This window comes from Centroberyx gerrardi, chromosome 6, assembly GCF_048128805.1.
Source record: "Centroberyx gerrardi isolate f3 chromosome 6, fCenGer3.hap1.cur.20231027, whole genome shotgun sequence".
NCBI classification, from domain to species: domain Eukaryota; kingdom Metazoa; phylum Chordata; class Actinopteri; order Beryciformes; family Berycidae; genus Centroberyx; species Centroberyx gerrardi.
Genome location: NC_136002.1, coordinates 23537098 through 23560390, shown reverse-complemented (window position 1 = coordinate 23560390; position 23293 = coordinate 23537098). Strand labels below are relative to the sequence as shown.

Genomic DNA, 23293 nt, shown 5'->3' with positions numbered 1-23293 from the left:
TCACCTCATCTGTGTACCTCATGAAAAGAGTTAAGTGTACCTAATGTTTTGTACATTCAGTGTATATTAACTGTACAACATATTGAGGAAAACCTGCTCTTAATTTTCATGAAATAGACAGGCCAGGAGAATCAAGATGAAAGCTTTGATCCCTTATTTATTTCACTTATTAAATCCTCCTCACTTAGGAGAAGTAGATGAAAGAGAAGAGATTAACAGGCCAACAAAGGATTTTTGAGCCCTGAGACAATAGAGTCATGGGATTTGCAAAAAAAGAGCGTGAGTTTTCTAATACTTAGGCAAAGTGTTCCTATTAACTCCACAGAGTATCATATAGCAGCCACATTGACCCCAGTCTGTCTCTAGAAATAATTCATTAGTCACTTGTCCTTTAATTTGTCTGCTTTCTCAGCACGACTGGCTCCATTTGTTCTTCTTGCTTCTACAGATTTCCATGTAGAGGCATCACGCAATTTCTGTGCAAACTGTTGTACTGCCTTGCGTTAACAAATTAACTCATTACACAAAGTACATTGCCTACTCTTGCTGCTTTTCAGCTCTGTATGAAAAAGACGCCTGCCACTACATGGCTATAGCACAGTATATCTTGAGATTTGGTCATGTGGAAAGCAATGAAATGCTGTTCCATCAAATCCTATCCGGAGGTGCTGAAACCCTAATTGGCCTTTATCCAACATGTGCAGTGGACTCCATTTCATCAACCCTGACATGCAATACACTCATGCAATCTCTATGGAACTGGAGTCCAACTGCAGTTATTGTTTAGTCCATTGGTCTCTAACCATGTGACATCTAGAGCCAATAAGTGGATGCAGGTTTTCATTCCAACCAAACACAGCACTCGCTGATTTCACTGATTAGTTCCTCTTCTCTAACTGAAGGTGTGCTAATCAGTGAAATCAGCTGATGTAGCCTTTGGTTGGAATGAAAACCTGCATATACAATACATGGCTCTAGATGGCACGTGGTTGGACTGGTTTATGCCGCATTCCCGTCAGATCAGAAGAAGCGAAAGAATGGGATGACGTCTCGCTGCTACAACTAGGAGGCATTCACATGTTTAACTCCTTGGAACGCCTGCATCCAAAATAATTTATATTCATGAATTGAAAGTCAACCATAAACAAACAACAGCAGACATTACTCACTTTTCATAAGTAGAGTTGATTGTATTATTGTGTCGATAACTGATCATTTTGATTTTTATTATCTTGGGCTGTCAACATTGGTGGATTTGCTGCAGTTTGCCACCAGGGTTGACACAATAACACAGTGGTTCTCAATCCTGGATGTTGAGTACTATCCTACCAGCTAGTTAATTACATTCACCTGGTGTAATCGGGGGCTGAATGAGACCTGGGACACCAGGTGAATGTAATCAACTACCAGGTAAAATAGAAAACCAGCAGGGCTGTGGTACTCAAGGACCAGGATTGAGAACCACTGCACTAACCACATGTGGGAGATATCGGAGCCCACAAAAAAATCCCACATCTTACTTGTAATTACCACTAGGAGGCCGATGTGAACGATTTTTTTCCCAGTTGGCGGCTCGTATTTACGATAAATCCGACATGACACGAATGCAGCATAGATCAATGGTGGGCAGCCATGTGCCACTGCGGGCCATGGGTATGCAGGTTTTCAGTGCAACCAAACACTATAGCAGGTGATGTCACTGAGTAGTTACTCCTCTCTGGTTGAAGTTGTCGCACTTGTTGCTGTGGACTGTTTTGTTCATTGTGCCACTTCAGCCTCAGTCATGACCTCCACACTCCACAATGCTCTTATTTCTCACATTTCCTATTCAGGATGCACTGCTGGACTCTCACCATCCCCCTCCACAGCTACAATCATACTGTGTGTCATGCTGCCTGAATGCACATAGTGACTGAATGCTGTATGTTTATTTGTAGAGGGATATTTATATTCTGCAGTCTGTTGTACATCTTGCAATGTCCATTTGCACTGAATTAGTTTCTGTTGTCCCTGTACCATCCATGTCAGTATCTAAGCCACAAAGAGAAATTCCTGTAAATTTATTGTACTTGGTAAATAAAGTGATTCTGTGTACATTAGGTAGGTTACTGGACTCTTATCCATAAGGGACAAACAATGAGAAAATAAAAGACCACAATGTAATAAGTCAACAATGAAGTTTTATTTTATTGAGTTTATAAGATTTTGGTTCTGTAGTAACCTACTGGATAATTCTAATGAAGTGCAATTGTACTCAAGCCAGTTACAGTTGAGAGCAATGACAGGCACACGTTTTGTGCAAATTTAACAGCATCGGAACGGCTCCTACATATACACAGCAAAAATACATGCCAGAGGAAAACAATACTAAATCAGTTTACGTTGACAATAGTTAGGAAGACTTTCCTTGAAAACAATGTCAATCCAAGCAAACACTTGAGAAATACACATTTCATCCACTGCTGGAATATAGCAAAGGACAACTGAGTAAACATTCAGTCCTTTATGCACAGCAAGAAATGTGTGGTGTTATCCAACTCCATCTAAATCCCTCCCATCTGCCATTCCAAAGAACATATTTCATCGGCACTCAGACATTGTGCATTGCTATTCCAAACTTATATTAATGTTGACATGAAATCAAATGAAAATCCAAAATCAGTGTGCTAGACAAGGTCTACACCTGCTCAGAGTTGCACATTGCTTTAAGTAGCAAGTCTGAACTCCAAATGCAATGGGTCTGTCTTTCCTGCATGTCTGGCAGTATACTGGCAATGCAAAAATAAAGGTTCAGGGCAATGCATCTAGTATCACAAGCCACGTAAGACAATACAACCATCTGAAACACAGGGGCCTTCAGAGAGTTTAAGCTGTAGGAGGCCTGTGGGGGGCAGATGAATTCGCCAAATCACCCTCCTAAATGCTTGTTCATAGCAATATCTGGGACAACGAACACACACTGGCTCAGTCCAATCTACATCTGTATGACATACTTGATAAAGGTTAAACTTATGCAAATCATTTAGCTCCAAGACAAGCTTTGCCCGTTTAATGTCTGATGACATCCGTTCAAATGAAACTGTGGTATTAGCTTCCAAACATGCACAAACAGGCTTGTGAGAACTGAAATCTAGGTAGGCGAGTTGTGATATTTTGGTAATGAGTCTGTAGTGTTAATATTTGGGCATTACAGGCTAAGGTGTTTGTATCCAAGCTTTATTTGCTCCACCTATTCACAGTGAAAATTAAGGAGGGGTGGGTTATTTCACTTAAGTGTCATATTCCTGGAAAAGCTTGCACTGGCTTACTTGTGTTGGTTGGTAAGGTAACTGTGAGGTTTGTGTGCGATGTAATGACAATATCTTGGCTTTCCTAAAAGTGGCCATGATGAAGGGTCAAAATTCAAATCACGTCACACTATTCAGTCATTGTGTGCTAAAAACGACCTGGGGAAATGTCTTTAAACCTAAATTTGTAAAGAAAATATATTAAAGGTTTTGTGAATTGGTAGATTTGTGCTAATGAAGTGAACTCATACTGTCAGGTTATAGTATATTTTGAAGTAGTGAACCGTAGTATGGTGTAGCTGTAATCGTCCTGCAGGCCAACTGAGGCCTTGAAGGAACTTGTCAGGTGAAAACAGGCAAGATGTGAAGAGAAGGGCTTTAATTTCCCCTTTTTAACCAACTTCTGTACATCATCACATAATAAATCTGGGTAATGTTGGACAGGTAATCATGTGTTGGTTTCAACTGGTGTACGCAATTTCATTTAACCATCTAAACTGACAGCTGGAGTCTCATTTAACAGGGTCTTCTGAAGGAAAGCAGATGCACCACTACATTCTCTAGCTTTCCTTTATTATACAATCAAGGGCCACGTTTAAATCTTTTACAACCTAGGTTTAAACAGCATTAACAAAAACTACTTCAGTTGCATTCAAATGGCAACTATCGAAAAGTAAACTTACTGTAACATACATATTAAATAGTGTATAGTCCATGCAATTGCGCACGGCCGGTTTGCATCATTATGGTATGTCGTTATTTGTGTATGGGAGACATCAGCCACCAGTGCATTCCCAATACGGTTCAGGGAGAAACTCCACACCTCACAGAAACTTCTCAGCCGGACTTGAAGAGCAAGATGGCCACTTGGCCCAAGTAGAAGTAAATGAAATGCTTTGTCTCGTGGGTAACGTAGCTGCCGAAGTTCCTCCCGACAATGCAGTGCCATGTAGGGTTGTACTTCTTGTCAAACTCCTGAAAAGGTCAAAAGGAGATCAGGTTAGTTGAGATGAAACCCAAATATAGAACCATGTGGCTTTGGATCCTGCTTCAGCCAAACTAGTTTGCCTCTAGTTTTAGGGTTATACTTCTTGTCAAACTCCTGAAAGGGTCAAAGGAGATCATTTAATTGAGATGAACCCCAAATCTAGAACCAGATGGCTTCAGACCCTGCCTAAGCCAAACTAGTTTGCCTCTAGTTTTAGGATTTCTTAATATTAAGACAAGTACAGGCAATACATATATTTCGAATAGGGGGGAGGGGCATCAGTCATATGTAATTTCAACAGTAAAGGCCTTGGCCACATACACACACCAAGAAAGCCACATGATGAGCCAATTTAGAGCCTGTGTCACTGATGTAAGCCTACAGCTTCGGGCGAAAAAGCTAACTTCGTCCATGCCCGTCCTTTCTCTTCCTCCCTCTCTCTCTCACCTTCTTGATGTAAGCTGCGATGTCCTTCTCTATGTTGTACTTCTCCATGGCCTGGGTGGCACAGTCCACGGCATCCTGCTGCATGTCCTCAGACATGTCCGCGTTTTTGATCACAGCTTTCCTGTCAGTCATGATGTCCGCTGGAAAAGACAGCGTTCACTCAGACGTACTGCACTGAAATCAACACCACACGTGGTGATTTAACGTGCAAACAATGACACTTTCACGCAGGCCATCGCGGTAACGTTAGGCCAACATCAGGGGACATTAATCATACGCAGAAAATTGGGCATTTGGTAAAACTGGTGGCGAGCCAATTTTTTCCCCATTAAAACATAAACCTTATTTATTCGCCTCAACTTCTCCCACTAGACGACGACGATGACTTGAGCGTTGCATAGATTGGCTGTGAAACTTGATACAGGTGGAGTTAGATTACTTGGCAAAATCACTTTCCGATATAGGCAGGTTCCTCTACATAAGCACTGTTTCTACACCAAAGTCTCATCATTTTTTTTTTTTACCGTTAATGGCCTATTAGCCGAAATTAGCCTTGTTATTGCCGTCCAACTCCATGCCCCCACAACCCACATGCCTGTTCAGTCGTAGCCTAAATAAATTAAGCCACATTCATTAATAGCTCACCATCAGGGAAGCTGGAATCAAATTGTGGAGACATGCGAGTCAATGTGTCGCCTTTATCGGTACAGGAAATCTGACACTCACCTTTTTACCGAGCTGCCTCAACACTTCTCTCAAAAATTGGTGTTTTCACCTTGCCAGTGGGTTGTGTAGGTTTTGATGTTGCTGCGACTAATTTTTTTTTTTAAAGATTTAGACAATAAGTATGTAGGTAGGCTATCTGCTCTGCTCCACCAGCTCCCCCGCCCTCTGCTGCGTGCTGCACCCGTCCATTGGCTGAGCCGCAGCCTCTCGGTGTGTTGTAAGCGTTTTTCTCCAGCTCCTCTCTGCCAGCATCTTATTTCATCCCACAATGCATCATTGACAGTACACCACACTGACTGTGGGCTAAAAGCAAGCAATGAGACCTTGGCTGTAGGTATCACTTGGCTTCACTGGGGTATCATCAGTTACCGTCACAGCTCAGGGAAAAATAAAGAACTAGAAACATCTCCAAGTCAGTGGGACAATATAAACACCAGAGTTGTGTTGCAGTGGTTGTCCATCACTTCTCAACCTGCAGTATGGCTTTTTATCTTATACAGCAAATTAGCATCAATTCATAGTGCATTGGTCATTTGTTCCAGTTTCTTATATGCATGATTTCCACACATTACCCTAAAAAAAATGCATACCTTGACAAACATTCCTATACTGTTTTAGGCAACATTGGTCTACAAGACTTGATTAGGCAGTGGATGGTACAATGGGGAAATATCTGGTGGCTTATCAAAATAACTTAAAATGGTTCTTCAGAGGCACATAAACAAATCTTAAGTTTTGGTTACTATATTTCAAATAAACAAAACAAACTAAAATGTACTTTTCAAAAGTGTTTTTATTGAAAATGCTAAGAGAAAAGTAAGATTAAGCAAAAAAGATACAAACTACTCCCAAATGAAACCCCCAACCTCCCCAATTTAATTCCCTCATACCAGGCATCTACGATTCCATCCTTTGATCCAACTTCCTGGTCCTCAGTTTCGTTTTCTTGTAAATAAAGCCATATCATTCAAAAAATTAAGATAGATAGGCTATTGAAAAAGTTGCTCTGGGACTCCATAATTAGTTCTGAATCAACTCATTTGATTCCTGGAAAACGGATCCCGTTCCAAGCATCCATCCTTGCCTATCCCTTCCCTAATCGATCCACTCATCCAGCTCCAAGGATTGGGATCCACTGAGCCACTCCTCCAATCAAAACCTTGAAATACCAGGAAGAAAATCAGAGGCAAACCGTTAGAATAATGTCAGATTTGGGCCTAATCCAATTTTTCATGTTGAGCACTCATGACAAAGATACTGGTCAAGAAAAATGCCAATGAGCACCAAAAACTTATCATTCCCTGAAGTCAAACATTTAACCAGTTAAATTTTTTTTTTTTTTTTTTTAAACTGGGACGCCTCCCCACCCAAATAGTAATTCAGATTTTGCACGTGACAGTTAAGATGTTACACAACTACACTGATGTCACAATATTGATTTAGGACTGCTCATTCTGGCACAAGACCAGAGTAGCATGTAAAAAAACAAAAAAATACATGAAGTACAGCACATAGGGCTTTGTTAAATCATGACATGCAATCGAATGGCAACCAATCAAAACGTCGATTTATGGAATATGAAGCGTACCATAGCCTCTCGACCTGACTCCTCCTCAATTAGATGTCCTATCCTGACCATACAAATGAAATGTGCTCCACAATGGTTTTATTCCAAATCATTCTTTAATCCTTATCTTCAGATGTCTAAAGGAAGACACAAGGGTAAAATACAGTTAAGCATTGGGCCCCCCATCCCAACTGCCCACCCCAGCCATCCCATGAGAGAGAAAAAAAACAAACAAAAAAAACTCAATTTTCATCACTTGCAAAAACATTGAGTGCAACGTATTACAACTCAACCTTTTTGAAGTTCAGCACAGCACAATTTCTAACGTTGCAAAAATTGAGAAGACAGTCAAAAAAAAAAAAAGGGGGGGGGGGGGGGACCAAAACAAAGGACAAAGCAGCTGGAAAGGGTAGGAAAGGTGAAAGGGATACACCTACATACCAAGATCATCCACAAGGACATCGGGACATGAAATGCAAAAATTAAAATCAAGAGTTGACATCTGGAAAAACTCATAAGGGGTAAAAACAGGAGGGTATACAGGGGATTCATCAAAAGGGCAAAACATCGGTGGTAGAAAGATTTAGGAACGGGAGCGAGAGCGGCTATGACGAGGCGAGTAGCGGGGCGATCCTCTGCCACGGGCGCGGGAATTGCTGCGGCTGCGGCTGGCGCTGCGACTTCGGCTCCTGCTCCGGCTGCCACGGCTACGGGAGCGTGATCTTCCATAACTCGGGCTGCGGGGACCATCTACTTTCACACGAATGTATGCAGTCTCTCCCTGGCAGACACAAGAGAACTTGACATTGAAAAGACAACACCCCTTTCCCTGGATTCGTGAAAGTGAAAACACCAGAGTTGGAAGGTGAGGGCCAGGAATGCTGCAAACAGTCAAGTACTCACCTTGAAACAGGAAAGAGAAACACTATCCATGTCAATGAATCAAATCAGTACACATACCTCATGTGAGCGGAATTTGGTGTTGTCCAGCTTTCGAACGGCATAGGTCATGTCTTCTTTGCGCACAAATTCTACAACTCCGGTTCCATCTCTGAAAACGTCAGCGTAACACACATCGCCAGCTTCACGCATATGGTCCTTCAGGTCCTGCCAGCTGCCACTTTGGGGGAGCCCTTTAAAAACAAAAGAAAAACTAAATCAACTTATGCATGGTTCACTTAACTCACAGGCAAAACTTTTCAACAGTTGTTAGGGCTGCACAATTTAACAGTTTCCATAACTGCAGAAATTAAAACAATTTACCAAAAAACACGCTCAACCCTCACTTGAATCTTTAAATTATTTATGTGGGTGCTGAATCCTCAAAAAATGTGTAACAAATAAGACTCCAGGACAGCACTCCAATTAATTTTGATTTATTGCCACCGACTGCACAATTTAGCATTTTAGCATAACATTTTATTTCATCTTAGTGGGAAAGCCTGCTGTAGTTGCAAATAATCAATCAGGGAGATGATTTAGTTAATGGTTAAAGTTCAGGGACTAACTTAATAATCACCATGTCTAGAAAACCTGGTATTTTCATTTTAGCTTAAGTCACCTATTTGACCTATTTCATTGCCTTAAATGGAAAGCATAAATAAATGAATGAATTTCAAAGTAGAGTTCTTCCGGGGCAAGCATGTGTAAAATCTGTAATTTCACATCTAGTCATCAGTGAGAAAATATCTTCAAACTATGCTGCAATTTTCGTTTCCCCGCCAATAGTAAAGACATTCTCATCATATCAGTAAAACAACTTTTCAGATAGGGGTCTTGTTGTATGGGAGCCTGCTTACCCGAGACAATGACCCTGTACTCGGAGCGTCTGGATGGAGGCCCATATCTGCCCCTTGGAGCTCCAATCCCCCCGCCGAAACCGCCTCTGCCTGAACCCCTGCCGCTCCGGGGAAACTCCACACGCAGTCTGTAGCCGTCGTAGTCATATCCATCACGTCCGTAAACTGCATCATCTGCGTCCCTGGTGATACAGATTACATTTCACCGTTAACACATGGACATACTAAATGGCTAGCGAGGCTTAAAATACATCTTCAGAAGAGATGCCCATATGCACAAAACACTTGAAATCGGCTGCACACTTTCTGGACAGCGTCAGCCATGTTAGCAGCTAGCGTTATCTGGTTAACGTTTGCTAATCCGTCTTGCACACATGCACGCATAAACACAACTGAAGGGTGTTTGGCCTGCAGTTTTAATGTAGTAACATATCAGTACTATTTACTGTGCAAATGCTTTGAAATTGTTGCAAAAGCAAATACTGAGGCCAAATGTTGCATTCTCCCTCCATCTAGCGTATGAACATCCTGATATATCTGCAAGTCAATAACAAAGCAAAGTGGCTTTCCGCGTTGCATGGATATACAGATGCAAACGAAAGCCTAAACAGCATGCATTTTTAAAAGCACAACTGTAACGATAGTGCTATATTAGCATAGCGTAAAATACAAAGTCAACACCGAAACAGCACACACCACGTTTTTGTTAGAGATGAGAACGAGGTCTGCGGGGTCCAGGGAATAGTCTGGGCCCGCCAGTAATGTTAGCACACGAGTTAGTTAGCCACACAATATGGCTTTCTCTGGCCTAAGTACAAGTCTAGCTAGCTAGCGATAGCTCATTACCTTGGGTCTTCAAATTCAATAAAGGCGAAAGGAGGTCCCCCTCTCCGGTTTTTCAGATCGATATCTCGAATTGCTCCATATTTGTAGAATACATCTTCCACGTCTTTGGTGCGAATATCGGGAGGAAGATTTCCCACATAAATTCGGCAATCGTTGTTCCCTGCAGGGCCACGCACAACACCCCCCGACATCCTAGCTAGACGGCTAGCTGGCTACAAGCTAACTTAAGCTAACGTTTGTTGTTTGGCTAGGCGAGTTAGCAAGATTCTAGACCGTTACGCCAAGACGTTTACCAAACAGCTCGCAATATGGGAACGGAAACGCGAAAATAATAACACAGAAATACAACGTTTGTTACTCCTAGCATGCAGGTTAACCACTGGGTAGACAGTATCCGCGACGCTGCTCTTTACTCCCGTTTTCTTCAGGAACCGCGCTTCTTTACCAAGGCATTCATGAATCCCGGAAACGTGCACAGTTGCAGCTGAAATACTCGCCGCATCCGCCAAACAAAGTAGTCCGCTAATTGAACAGGTGAATTGATACTCCAACAATGAAGCATTCGTCCCACAGTTACAATGTAATATGTAAGGGGTGATGCAATGCTAAATTAAAAAATAAGTGGGCAAACTATGACCTCCAGTCGGTGATCATCATAAGGCTAAAACCACCAATATATAAAAATATTTCCAGAAAAGGATTCATTTCTGTGTGTGTGTGTGTGGTGTGTGTGTGTGTGTGTGTGTGTGTGTGTGTGTGTGTGTGTGTGTGTGTGTGTGTGTGTGTGTTTAACACCTTACGATCATGTGACTTTAATCACTTTGATACTTCTTATATGATGTATACTCTGAATTTATATCATAAACATTTATGTCAGGCTAAAAATGGAGAAACTTTATTCCACAGATTTAAAAAAAAAAGTGTGAAAACTGAGTTTAGTTAGGGTTTAGCAGGGTTGTAGCCCTCCACTACAACCCTGCTAAACAAACAAACAAACAAATAAATAAATATATAACTTGTCATGTCTCTCCAGTTAAAGGGGTTCAAACTGGTTTTGGATCATTGTACATAAAATGTAATCTAATATTTGATATTATCAATATTCTTGCTTCTAATTTGGTTTGATAACATCTTGAGGATTTCACTAATGTCTTATTTTGGGCTAATACTCAGGAGTGATGGTGTTAGATTATATCTTAGAAACTAGATAACAAGTAATCACCTCTAACAAACGACAGACCATTGAGTTATTTAATCTGGGGGAGGTAAAGAAGAGAAACCAAAAGGTAGGGACAAAGAAAAGTCCAGTTTGCTGTGCGTAAAATGTCCCTTTAACTACAGACTATGAAAGTAAATGATATTCTCATCAGCCTGTGTAAGAGTGTATAAAGCAGGGAGAAGGGAACTTTCACAAATGGGTGTCTGTATAAAAGTATGGGTCCTGGATGTGAAAGAGTTTTGGATACATCGTGTTCACCTCTGAAACTCTTTGATATAGGAATTATAATTGTCAATGTAAAAGTCTGTATGAAGATCTATCTACAGTCTTGGACTTCAACTGAGAGAACTACCACCTATTTTATTACAGCGCAGTCTTTGTACATGATGTCAATATAGAAGCAATACTGGATTTTGCTATTGAGTCTAACAAAATTCACAAGGATGAAACACAACAAACATCATCCCAAAGGTGTCCTCGGATATTTTAAATAATAATCTGAGAATTGGTTCCTGTAGAGATTTGATCCCTGTTAACTTCATGTAGCCTGTTAGATGACTATAAGACACAAGTGCATAGTCTTTTTTATATAGAGGGCTAAGGAAGGAAAGTTAAACCACTGGTGGGCAATGGGCCAAAAATTGTAATGGATGTTGATAACTTAGAATTGTAAAACATAAAGCTCCCGAACAGCTTCCCAAGTCTTGTGTCATCAAGATGTCTAATATGCTCTTATAAGTGACTTATATAATCATCAAATATAATTAAATTGCATTAAAACAAGCCAAATACAGACTAGTGTACTGTATCACTCTCTGAATTCCTTTGGGAGGGCCAACAAAAAAAAAAAATCCAAATTTTGCCCCAGTTATCTCTTATCTTATCTCTTGGATAGGGTATACTACAAGATAAAATATAGACCTACAATATTAGGACTGTACAATAATGTAACCTTATATTTGACAATATTGTAACATAAGACAAAATGACCACATTAGATTGTAACTGAACACTCTTTATTGTTTTGATATTTATATAGGAACTACTTTCATCAGATGCACAGCCAATCAGGTAGAACTGATAAATTCAGCCAGCATGGAGAATCATCTAAGTTATAATAGAATGCAAGCTAAACACACAAACACACACACACACACACATACACATACACACACACACATGCACACACAGAATCTTTACACAACTTGAAGATACTTCCACATAATAGGCGGGGAATTGCATCACTTAGATATTTAGCAGTTTTCACTATTTAATTAATTAACAGTACTGTGATCCAAACTAATATTGCTGTTTTGCAGCCAAAGTTTCATTTCTTTACAGCACATGGCAGGGTAATGTTTCTTGAAATTAAAGAATAAATGCCAGATTGTATAGAGCTTTAGTGACAGTGTCATAAGAGCATGCATCCATAACATCTTCCATTCAATACATGCATTAAAAATACCCAAGGCCATATTCTGATTGTCCTTATATGTCAAGGCAAGAAAACACGCTGTCAACTGTTTTCATGTAACACCATGGAGAGTGTTCGCCACTGTCAGCTAAATATTTTGAAATAACCTAAGTATCTATGCTACAATTCTTCTGTAATGTGTCGTGTTATGGTAAAGGCAGAAGATGACGCTATGTTGTTTAGCTGAAACGTGGGCGTCACATACTGTTCAGTATGCGTGACTGGAACCATAGAGGCGCTGGCCACCCTCGCCATTATCACCACCAGTATACTTCCCCAGACAGGCCAGGCTATTCACCTATGGGCAGAATAGAGAATGAGTAAGCAAACAAACAAATGCAAAACAGTAAACAAACAGTGTTAGGCGCTGATTCAATTCATGCTTGTTAAGTAAAAGATCCCATTATGTGATTCATCCACAGAACGTGCCTCTGCTCTCTTGATAAACTGCTCAGTGGCGGCGTTCTCGTTCTCTTTGTGTCCTCGCCAGGTCCTGAGCGCGGAGGCCTGCAGGGCTCGGCCGTAGGAGAACGTCAGGACCCAGGGTTTGACCAGAGGGCAGTTATTGATGGCATTCAGGTGGACAGAGGCCTCCTCTTCGGTCTGCCCACCCGAGAGAAACGCCACTCCTGCGGGCAACAGAGAACATCATTTCCTCTCCTTCTGATTGTGGTTATCTCGTGGATTTCTGTGTTCAATTTTCCCCTAGACCCGAGAGCCTTGCAATTTACCTGTAACCGCTGGGGGAACAGTGCGGCGCAAGGCAGTGACAGTTGCCATGGCAACCTCCTCTGGGCTGAACTTGTTGGGGCAGCTGTGTCCAGGAGTGACCATGTTGGGCTTGAGCAGAGTGCCTTCCAGGTACACATGGTGGTCCGACATGGCCTTGTACACTGCAGCAAGGACCTGCAATCCACATATTATTTTACCAAAGACGTGGCAGCAGAATGTTCCTTCTGGCAAATTCTCTCTCTCTTTGTCCATCTTTTTTGTCTGCCTGTCTCTCGCTTTCTCTTTCTCTCTGTCTCTGGGATTCTTTGAAAAATGACAGTGTAGTGATTAACTTATCTACATGAGACGTGGGCAGTAATGTGTCACACACCCATGGACACATCGAAGGAAAAAGCCACCCACCTTCTCAGTGACGTACTGGCAACGTTTCAGATCATGATCTCCATCAGGCAAAATCTCTGGCTCTATGATGGGCACTATGCCATGCTGCACGGCAGAGGAAGGAAACACCAACAGAATGAAGCTAATGCGTCACATCACACAGATTTTACACGTGTTATTATGCAATATTATAGTGAGTCCTAACCTGCTGGCAGATACTGGAGTAACGTGCCAAAACATTTGCATTTTCTGTAATGGCCAGTTTAGATGGGTTGTTGTCACTGATCTTGAGCACACAGCGCCACTTTGCAAAGATTGCTCCGTCCTTTTTATACTGCGCACAGCGCTCCGACAGGCCATCCAGACCTTTGGAGAAGGATAAAAAAGATCAATGAAGCATCTTGCAGTGTGTGTTCCTATGGGAGATATAATCAGACAACTGAGGAAAACCAAAGTGTTTTTTGCCCCACCCTGTGTGGTGGTTTCTCCACAAGTCCCTGCCAGGGGGACAACACCCTTGTCGACCTGAGGAATAAGGGATAGAGTAACAACAACCAAGGTTAAGTTCTCACATACAGAAACTACTGATAATCAGTTCAGAGTGGGTTGCCATACTGATAATATTTTGATGAGGAAAAAAGTTAATCTGTCCCAACAACATTTTTCTTGCCCAGCACTCTAATTGAGGAGTCATTGCTCTTTTATTATAAGGGTTAACACAATGCAGTATTCCACATGTGTAAATTGGCACTAAACTGTCACACCTTGATGCCAACCAGGATGCCCCTGTCCTTGATCATTTTGACGAAGGGTACGCCGTTATCAGAGTGCTGGTACAGCGTCTCATGGAAGAAGATGACCCCTCCAATACAGCTGTTGATGCGATCGTCTGCGCTGAAGAGAATCTGCCGGTACTGTCTGCGGTTCTCCTCGGTGTTCTCCACTCCCACCTGGGCCAGCCGCTTAGCCATGCTGCCTGTTACAGTGCAACACAGATCCAAGATGTTAATATCAGTACTTTGAACTGTCTGGACTGCTCTTTGTCAGTGCCACAAAGCACGTTTTTATTTTCATGCACATTGACTATTATTGTTTCAGTGCAGAAGTTACATCATATATGGTCCCCCCATGAAAATATGTCGTTATTTAGTATAAAGAGTGTGCAGAGCCCTTTACAGACCCACAGACTCGTCCGCAGCCAGGATGCCCTTCCCTGGGGAAACTATGCGTAGAGCGGTGTCGTGCAGGTCCTTCTTCTGCGCCGCTGACAGCGTTGGGAACTGGTGCGTCATCCTGAGAGACTGTCTTACAACCTTTGGTAGAGGATGTGATTGGATGACTGCATTATTTGCTCATTTACAACCCCAAACAAATCTATTTACCCCTCATCAAGTCAGTTCTAATAAAAAATGTGATCAGTTTCATCCATATTAAAAGCATGTCTCTCCCACTCTCTCTCAAAACGAGTAGAGTTAGTTCAGGGTGTAATGGTGATAGTGACAATGGAGTGGTCCTTATTGCTATATTGTCAACTGGGATTACGCTGAGTGCTGACACTGCTGAACCATCTGCTTCTATAGGTGCAGTCCCAAAAAACATGGGGCCAGCCAGTTATATTGGCCCCATGCAGGTCTTTGGGTATGCAAAGCAATCGTAAAGCTTTGAAAATACCATTATTTGAAAATGAACTAGGAAAGACTGATTACTTTTACTGTGAGACTGCAGATCATACAGATGAAACCATTCATAATTAACCAAATACTAAAAGTTCTAATAGTGCAACACTAGCACAACTAAAAGTCCCGACCAAACTTTCCCATAAATTAACCAAACTTTTTTTTTAGTAGTGACTTTATGTAATGATGAAGAGTAAACTTAATGCAGGCTTTTCTATTTACATTATATAAGCTTGGATATAAGGTATTTGCTGTAACACTTACATTTGATAAAATATAAAGTTTCAAAAGTCACTTCAGGTTATTTATTTTCCTAATATTTGTGCAAAATCCTCCTAATTGTCCTAATCATTCCCGCTGCAATTCTGTTCACAGCAACTTGCTAAAATCTTAAGTCACTTCAGCGAATAAATTTCAGATATTGATGACAAACTGCAGTTAACAGCTTGATACAATGATATAGATTTACCCACCTATGCCAGCGATATTACATTATTACATTGTTAAAAACGGTTCCAGCCAGCCTACACAAAGAAATGAGCAGCAAAAATCTTACCAGACAGAAAGTGAAATCAAATGTGTCTTCTCCACTGATGTGATGAACACTGACAGAGGCTCTGTGTCAGTCCTAGTTTGTATCCAGCCCAAATATGTCGCACCTCATAAGCAACACCCCTAGGCGGGGCTTATACGCCCACATTAATGTAGGTGATTAAATCATTTGTCACCTTTGTCCTATATAAATTAGGAAAATTATGATGAATCATTCAGACGTATATACGTAAAGAAAAGTTTTGTCATTCAGCTGCTTGTTTTTCATGGTGATATTGCCACTTTCACATTTCCTCAGTCATTTTACAATTACGAACTCCAGAACAAACGTGTGCCTTTAAACTGACAGTGTGGATGAAAATGAGTCCGATTGGATGGCCATATCCACTAACATTTTGCAACTGTCATAAGTTTTACATATACAGTGTTTTTACAATGTCTGGTGGCCTATTTTGGGTCCCACTCCATATTCAGGCTTTTTGTAAATTAATAATGAATTATGTATTCTATTATAACCCCATACCCCTAAAGCAACCTAATTTAAGCTTTAAACCATACCCCCTAGCATGCTATTTTTATTTTAATTAGTTGGAATGCGCCATGGGCAAAGTTTTAATTCTCTTGATAATTTGGTCTTCACCCTGAAATCCACAGGGGTATTTTAGTCTCAGAGCAATTCGTGTACTCAGTGGCTTCTTGTGTGCTTTAAACTGTAAAGAACGTGATGGAAGGTGTCAGAAATAGAAATAATTTCCAGGTTTCAGTCAATGTACATGAACATGGGAATATGGCCCAAATTAGACTATAATGAGGTCAGCTAAGTCTTTTCTAATTTGAACAAGACATTTTTAAGAGTTAACTTTATGTATCATGCACTATGCCATGCATACCATTAGGCCCTGGTTAAAAAAAACATTTTGTTGAAAGCATACAAACATAAGTAGCCTACATATTCAAAAGATTCTAGTTATACAATCTATATATAATGTAATGAAAAATGTAGTATTTATTTGTATAAGACTCACACACAGAAATTAAATGTTGCTTTTCTTTGAGCCAAATGAGATCATTTTTGATCTTCTGCACCTCTACAGTAAGCCATGTCCAAGAAGCTGCATGTGCTGTGTTATGTAATGTTATTATTTGGTAAGACTCAATGGGATAGCTCACTGTGATTTCAGGGGACTCCTCTCTTCACTATTGTGGGTCAGTGTGCCTCAGAAACTAGATATGGGTCACTGGACTGCCTGCCACTGGAGCCACATCAGAGACATGGTGGACCTGTCTAAGACAAGGGCCTGAAAGGGAATTCAATGTCAGGAGGCAGCGGGAGGAGGAGGAGGAGTCTGTGCACTCCATTCAGGAGATGCAGTCTGAATTAGGGAGATGACTTGAGGAAGTACAGCAATTATACGTGGCCGACTCCCCTGGGCCAGTCGTTTTTTTCTGTTACCTAATTAAAAACATTTAATGATGATGCCTTATCTGGTCCTCAATTTTCTGTCCTATTAAGGCTGTCCTCAATGGGTTTGTGAGCACTCCTCCAAATAGGTCAACCCAAGGCTGAAAGTTGGCCATAATGTATCCAGGTATAGCACTCATATGCTAACTGATTTAACATATGCTGCTTGGTAGATGTTTTATAAGTGTCTTACAGCAAAATATTGGACATAATTCACCATGTGTTGCCCCAGCAGGAATCAAACCCCAAACACTGATATCATTTGTCTGATACTGTAACCTTCACGCTGCACAGGGCCACTTCAAATTGATTGCTAAGTCAATGAATAATACTGAACAATATGGTGTTCCACATGTACATCCTATGCAGGTTCAATTTATGTCTATTGCCTGTAGTCATGATGGATAAAACAAGAACAATCGAGAGCAGGATTGTTCTTTTAACCTGAAGAAACAGTGGGCCGTAATGCAATTATTTTTTTACTTTTTCTCCTTATTATAATAGGTAAATCCATAGTGTGTGAAGCTTTCTTGAACTTGTAGGAATTGAAAAGTTGTCAACATAATTACAACTTACATATAGACTTTGTGTTTAAGAGTTAACTGCATATTATTTAAAAGTATATTTATATATTCCATATTTGTAATATTTTGTCAGTAGGGGAGAACGGGGTAGGTTGAGCCTCTGGGTAAGATTAGCCACCCCTTGTCTCAAGGCAAACAAACACCAAATGAATCCTGATCACAGATTTAGGAAGAATAATTCATTTAGCTGAATCTGTAATGGAGGAACACATGGAAAAAGTGGATTTTCACTGTATCAGGTGATTTCATCATGGTAAAGATTATATATTTACTAAGATTATATAATGTATTTACTTAACCTTAAGTATACATAACAATTATTGTTTGAAATAAATACATATTTATTTTGCTGTAGTAGCATAAAATGAAAAAAAATTCAAATTTTACCCCATTTTCTAATATTGTAAAGCATATAACAGTCAGGTCAGATGTATTTTGATCGTATAATATGACACAACATTCATGCTTATGCATGCTAGGACGCAATGACTTCACTTACTGTTATTATAGATTATTATCTGGGACAGTCTGGTGCACATAAACATCAAATACTGTTTATAATAACCTACTGACAAACCTGAATGCGTTACCTGGGATATATAAATATTAGCCAGGATATTGAGGTATATATACACCATATCCCAATTACTGTGGGTAACCATGGTAATATCCACACAACTAATACAGGAACATTTGTGAGTGGGATATATGCATACAAACAGCTCAAATGGACCTTAACTGGGGTATACTGTTATATTACTCTGTGCATGTAATCTTAAAGATTAAAACGTAATTTCCTTACAAAATCAAGGTTATCAAAAATATTAATATAATTTGAATACTCCATAAATAAATAATGATCAAAAAAAATTCAAGCCATTCCCCAACATTATGTTTCATTGCATACAGACAGCACCAAAAGTGCATCTGAACATGTTTGAAATAACCATCCAGCTGGCTGCAGGACTACAGTGGGGGGTAACAATAAATCTATATCCTAAACTATACAGAGGAACAAGCATCTTTCATATAGAAACATTAACAGTAAACAAAGACGATCCAAGGGGTGACATATTTATATTTCTACAGTTTGCGTTTCTGTATTTAGTCACAGAAACACAATCCCGTCTCATGCTTTTCAAGCCTGGGCTGTAGCTTGGTTCAGGTCAATGTTGGCTAAGGTAGGAGACAATTCGGTGGGGGTTGTGGGGGAATGAAGGACTTTATCACAGTCAAAGTTGTGGAAGTAGTCCAGCGAAAGGCCCCTCATTGCTTTGGCTGCCCAGTCTGGATGCTTCTTGAGTTCGAGAATGAATTCAACAGGTGTCTTTTGGAGAATCTGAGAGTCAAATGAAGTACCGCGAAAGAAAGACTGCCGTTTGAAACACTCCAGGTTACGAAGGCGGTTTGCTGGATTCTTGCACAGGAGCTTAAGTCAGTCGAGAGAGAGAAAGAAACAAAAGCAGGATGAGAATCGTTCATTCAGGAGGAATCACGGTGTCCGTATTAAAGAGAATTACAGATACTGACCTCAGTGAGTAGTAAGGCCAGTGCAGGGCTGAAGGTGTTGGGCATGACATAAGGGAACTGTCTGACCTTCCTCAACATGGCACAGTGGTCCGGCTCTGGAGGTACCGGGAACTGAGGGCACAATGAAATATTCAGGCAGGTGTACACAAACGGCAATAACCAACAAGTGACATAGTACCACATCTATAGCTAATTCATATGTAAAGTAACATTAGGGGACCTCACCTCTCCAGTCACCAATGAAAACAACATGATGCCAAGCGACCACCAATCAGCCGCATGGTTGTATGGCCCCCCATTTAGGACCTCAGGAGCTGTCCAGACAAAACGGGCACAAAACAATAACTTCCCTCAAATCAGAACATTTTCCTGAGGCACATGACTTCACTGATATAACGTATATCACTCTAAATGCAAAGCAAATAACAGCCAACCAGCTTGCAAACAGCAATCAACAATTTTGATTCATTTTCTGCAAAGTTTCATACACACTTTTCATTTCATTTCACATTTCATTTACCAGAATCTGAAACATCTCACCCATGTATTGGATAGTCCCACATATTGTAAAGGATCTTCCTCCCCTTCTCAGGCGACGAGAGAGTCCAAAATCAGCCAAACGAAGGTGACCTGCATCAGAGCACAACACGATATTGCTACAAGTTTAAATTCATGTACTTTAAAATCCTATTTCCAAAATACGGTGTATGTCTGATAGGTCATTTACAGAGGCAGCTGTCTAACTGTTCATTTTTACTGGAGAGCAGTAGAAAATATAGACAAGCATTACCCTGGTCACTCAGAAGGATGTTCTCCATCTGAAATATCACCAAAACACATTTCCTAAGTCATAAATATAAAGACGTATATATGCTATATCGGGAAATACAGTTCATTACATAATATGAACGATCTTCATACCTTTATATCCCTATGCATGATCCCCAAGTCATGCAGGAATCCTAGAATAATATACAGAAAAGCAAAGAAGAGGTAACAACGTGTGGAAGTATGACACAAACTATTTCACAGCATCAAATTAAGGAGGACAATATTAAAATCCAATGTTAAAACTACGTAAAACTATAGCAGGATTTCTGCATCAATAGAAGTCAGTGTGGTGAACTCGATGTGATGAACATCTGAGAAAAACTGACCCAGTGCGCTGCCTAGCTCTGCAGCAAACACCCGAGCCTCATCTTCCCCAAACTGGCCTTTCAGTAACCAGTAAGTGTACAAGTCTCCAGTGCCGCAGTAGTCACACACTATGGAGGAAGAGATATGGAGGCGCTGTGATCATGCCTTTCAAACTGGGCTACATACTGTATAATAGCACACACTGGGTTAATGCTGGCCTTTTTGCAGCATTTTCTGAAATAAAACATCAGAAATGAGAGAGCAAAGAAAAGGACAAAAGATAAAAATCAATTCGCCCATCACACTGTCGGCTGTGTGGGAAGAGGAGGTGGTAAGTTGTGTCACAGTAAGGAATGAGGTTAAGGCAAAGACACACATGCTTCTGTCCCGTTGTTGTCTTATTAACAACAGATACACACAAACTCATGATCATAGCTCTTTAAAATACATTTCAGGGTTGCTTTAAACTGAAAAAATCAAAAGATAGGAGCAGGGAAAACAGTACCCACAGCCACGCTACACTGAGGATGTGAGCTTTACCCTGCAATCTCACTAGATGGCAGTGTACGTCTTCAATATCCAGCAGTGAGACGGGTAGTCAAACTCAGGGATACAGCAGCTAGACTGTAGGGAAATTACCATCCGATGTATGTTCTTATGGGACCAGGAGGGGAAAAACTACTACAAAACACAAAAAGGGAAGGATAGTAGAAGGGGAAAGGGTCTAATTGTGCCTTCATTCATAAACTCACTAATGAAGAGATGGCGCTGTGTCTGCCAGCAGTCCTGCAGATTGTGGATAAATGGGTGTTTGAGCTGCCGCTGCAATGCAACAGTCAACACACACACACAGAGTGAGAGTGAATATATCAGTGAGAGATGGATCGGGAGCTTCCTATACTCTAAATGCCACCACATACAACAGTTTGAGGACTTGGTTATGGAAAGAGATTGGTGTTGAACAGAGACACTGTCATAGAGTCTTGCTGTAGTCGTTGAAAATTTGCTGATAACCCTATAAACTAGATTTACAAATCAGAGTGATTACACTGTGATATACCTGAATGATGACTTCCTCCTTTGCCTGCGCCAGCCCTCCATGCTGCAAGATCTCAGACTTTGGTAGGACCTATGTGACAATATTATGTGAAATACATTTTTATGTTCAAATGTAATGCTGTTGTAATACTGGTTATTACTGCTGAACTGATTTGTAAAAGAGACTTCGGAGATTCACCTTAACAGCATAAGTCTTCTCTTTCAACTTGTCCCTCACTTTCAAGATGGGTCCAAACGACCCTTTGGCTATAAATCCTAGGATCTGTGAGCACAGAAGTATATTTATCTGTCAATGTTTACATTAATATAAGATGTCAACAGTTTTGTCTCTAGTTTAACTCATGATGAAGTGTGAATTGCAACATCTGCTTGTAAGATTTCACTGGTCAATCTGAAGTTGTGGTCCACAGTACCTGGAAATGATCTTTCCCAGGAAACTTATGGTGTGGGAACTCAGGCAGAAAGACAGAGATGAAACCTGGAAGAGGCTTTTCCACGGCTGACTTCTCAACACTGTCTTCTGGAGGGACCAGGTGCTTCGGAACGGGCAGTCGACCCTCCAGTCCCGTGGGACTAGTCAACAGACCTGGGTGTCCCAGATGCCCAAGTCTGTGAGCGATGGAGATCCCCATGTTGGAGAGGAATCCATGCCAGCGTCGACCCTCATCAGTCGGTACCTCTCTCTACATTTAGGGGAAAAAATGACTTATAATAAGGATGATTCCATAAAATGCATCCCCGTCATTCAGACTACTTATCTGCAAAATTTAAAAATCTAACTGAAAAAGAATTTAATTAAACACTGATTCCAAATAAGAGTTGGGAAATATTTTCAGTAGACTAGTAGAAGTTTCAGTAGAATTTTCCACCTCCCTAGTGACCTTAAATGAGGCTTGGAAATTTCAACCCTGTCATACTGACAATAAAGGTCTAGAGAGGCTCCATAGGCTGTAAGTCTTTAAAAAAAATGTGCATGAGCTTACCAAATATACTTTAAGGCATACCTGTATTTTTTTAGAATAGTACATTAAAAACAGACCAATCAAAACATTTTTCAGTGCTTGTGATATCTAAAAGACATAGTTGGCTGAATCAGCTATAGGCATTTCTTTCAGTGTCTTTCAGTTCTGCTCCACAGAATCAAGCGGCAATTGACCCTCATGCCAGTGGTGAGAAGCCACTGTCCACATAAGTGCACCTAATCAATAAATCTATTTTTGGCATGGCTTCTGTTTCATCTAAAGTGGTGAAATCTCCTCCAGAGCACTGACCCTGGACCAGTGGACCTACCCAGACATTTCTATACCAGGCCTAAGAAGAGAAGAGTGTCTCGGGCATCTCGTCCCTTTTAATGCAACTCCCCATTGACCCCAAGGCGCCTTGCATCATGGATTATACACATCTCAGTGCATTCAAAACACGCTGATCCCACTAAAAGCCTCACCAGAACATACAGATTTATTTATATTTAATTGCAATTAATTTAGACAGCTAAAGAACCTTTCATACTTATGTAACTAAACTATAAATTGCTCTGCAAAGCTATAAATTGCTCTGCAAAGCGCAACACATCCAACGCACGCATGATCAATGTTCTGGCATTGTTGCAAATAAAACTTCAGATATACATATAAGGGCATCTGGATTTGACCATCTGGTTCATATCTGTGCAGCGTTAAAAAATATCTACACAACATGTAAACAACTGCAGGCTGTGGCTTATCTAACCAAAGATGATTCACTCACCTTACTGTTTTTACTGATGTCGCTGCCCATCACATTCTTTAGGGAGAAATCAACCAAAGTATTTCACACAAAAAAAAAATC

At 40.7% G+C, this 23293-nt stretch overlaps 4 protein-coding genes across 7 annotated transcripts; all 4 read right to left on the bottom strand.

The window, feature by feature from the left end:
* Positions 1-2171: 2171 nt before the first annotated feature.
* On the bottom strand, positions 2172-5602 carry dynll2a (dynein, light chain, LC8-type 2a). 2 transcript variants are annotated; one of them, XM_078284093.1, is made up of 3 exons: positions 5449-5602; positions 4723-4896; positions 2172-4262 (listed from the first exon to the last, which is right to left on the bottom strand). In XM_078284093.1, the coding sequence occupies exons 2-3, from the start codon at positions 4852-4854 to the stop codon at positions 4125-4127; spliced, it is 270 nt and encodes an 89-aa protein (XP_078140219.1). In that variant the 5' UTR covers positions 4855-4896; positions 5449-5602; the 3' UTR covers positions 2172-4124. The 2 variants fall into 2 exon arrangements, with proteins under 2 accessions (XP_078140219.1, XP_071770716.1); XM_071914615.2 differs by having other exon boundaries at positions 4723-4862; positions 5449-5598.
* Positions 5603-6223: 621 nt separating this feature from the next.
* srsf1a (serine and arginine rich splicing factor 1a) lies at positions 6224-10097 on the bottom strand. Of its 3 annotated transcripts, XR_011785210.2 has the most exons (5): positions 9661-10097; positions 8815-8996; positions 7976-8148; positions 7037-7796; positions 6224-6607 (listed from the first exon to the last, which is right to left on the bottom strand). XR_011785210.2 is itself a non-coding variant. In XM_071914602.2 (4 exons), the coding sequence occupies exons 1-4, from the start codon at positions 9849-9851 to the stop codon at positions 7599-7601; spliced, it is 744 nt and encodes a 247-aa protein (XP_071770703.1). In that variant the 5' UTR covers positions 9852-10097; the 3' UTR covers positions 6224-7598. The 3 variants fall into 3 exon arrangements, 2 of the variants coding, with proteins under 2 accessions (XP_071770703.1, XP_071770704.1); XM_071914602.2 differs by having other exon boundaries at positions 6224-7796; XM_071914603.2 differs by lacking the exon at positions 7037-7796.
* Positions 10098-12561: 2464 nt separating this feature from the next.
* Positions 12562-14758, bottom strand: aldoca (aldolase C, fructose-bisphosphate, a). Its single transcript, XM_071914601.2, has 8 exons — positions 14647-14758; positions 14231-14442; positions 13937-13991; positions 13672-13832; positions 13488-13571; positions 13085-13259; positions 12783-12982; positions 12562-12651 (listed from the first exon to the last, which is right to left on the bottom strand). Exons 1-8 carry the CDS (start codon positions 14756-14758, stop codon positions 12562-12564), a joined length of 1089 nt encoding a protein of 362 aa, XP_071770702.1.
* A 4120-nt stretch (positions 14759-18878) lies between these two features.
* LOC139923791 (ribosomal protein S6 kinase-related protein-like) lies at positions 18879-22098 on the bottom strand. Its single transcript, XM_071914652.2, has 11 exons — positions 21880-22098; positions 21645-21728; positions 21468-21536; positions 21160-21229; positions 20428-20535; positions 20192-20232; positions 20061-20088; positions 19811-19900; positions 19496-19584; positions 19271-19381; positions 18879-19169 (listed from the first exon to the last, which is right to left on the bottom strand). Exons 1-11 carry the CDS (start codon positions 22096-22098, stop codon positions 18879-18881), a joined length of 1200 nt encoding a protein of 399 aa, XP_071770753.2.
* Positions 22099-23293: the final 1195 nt, after the last annotated feature.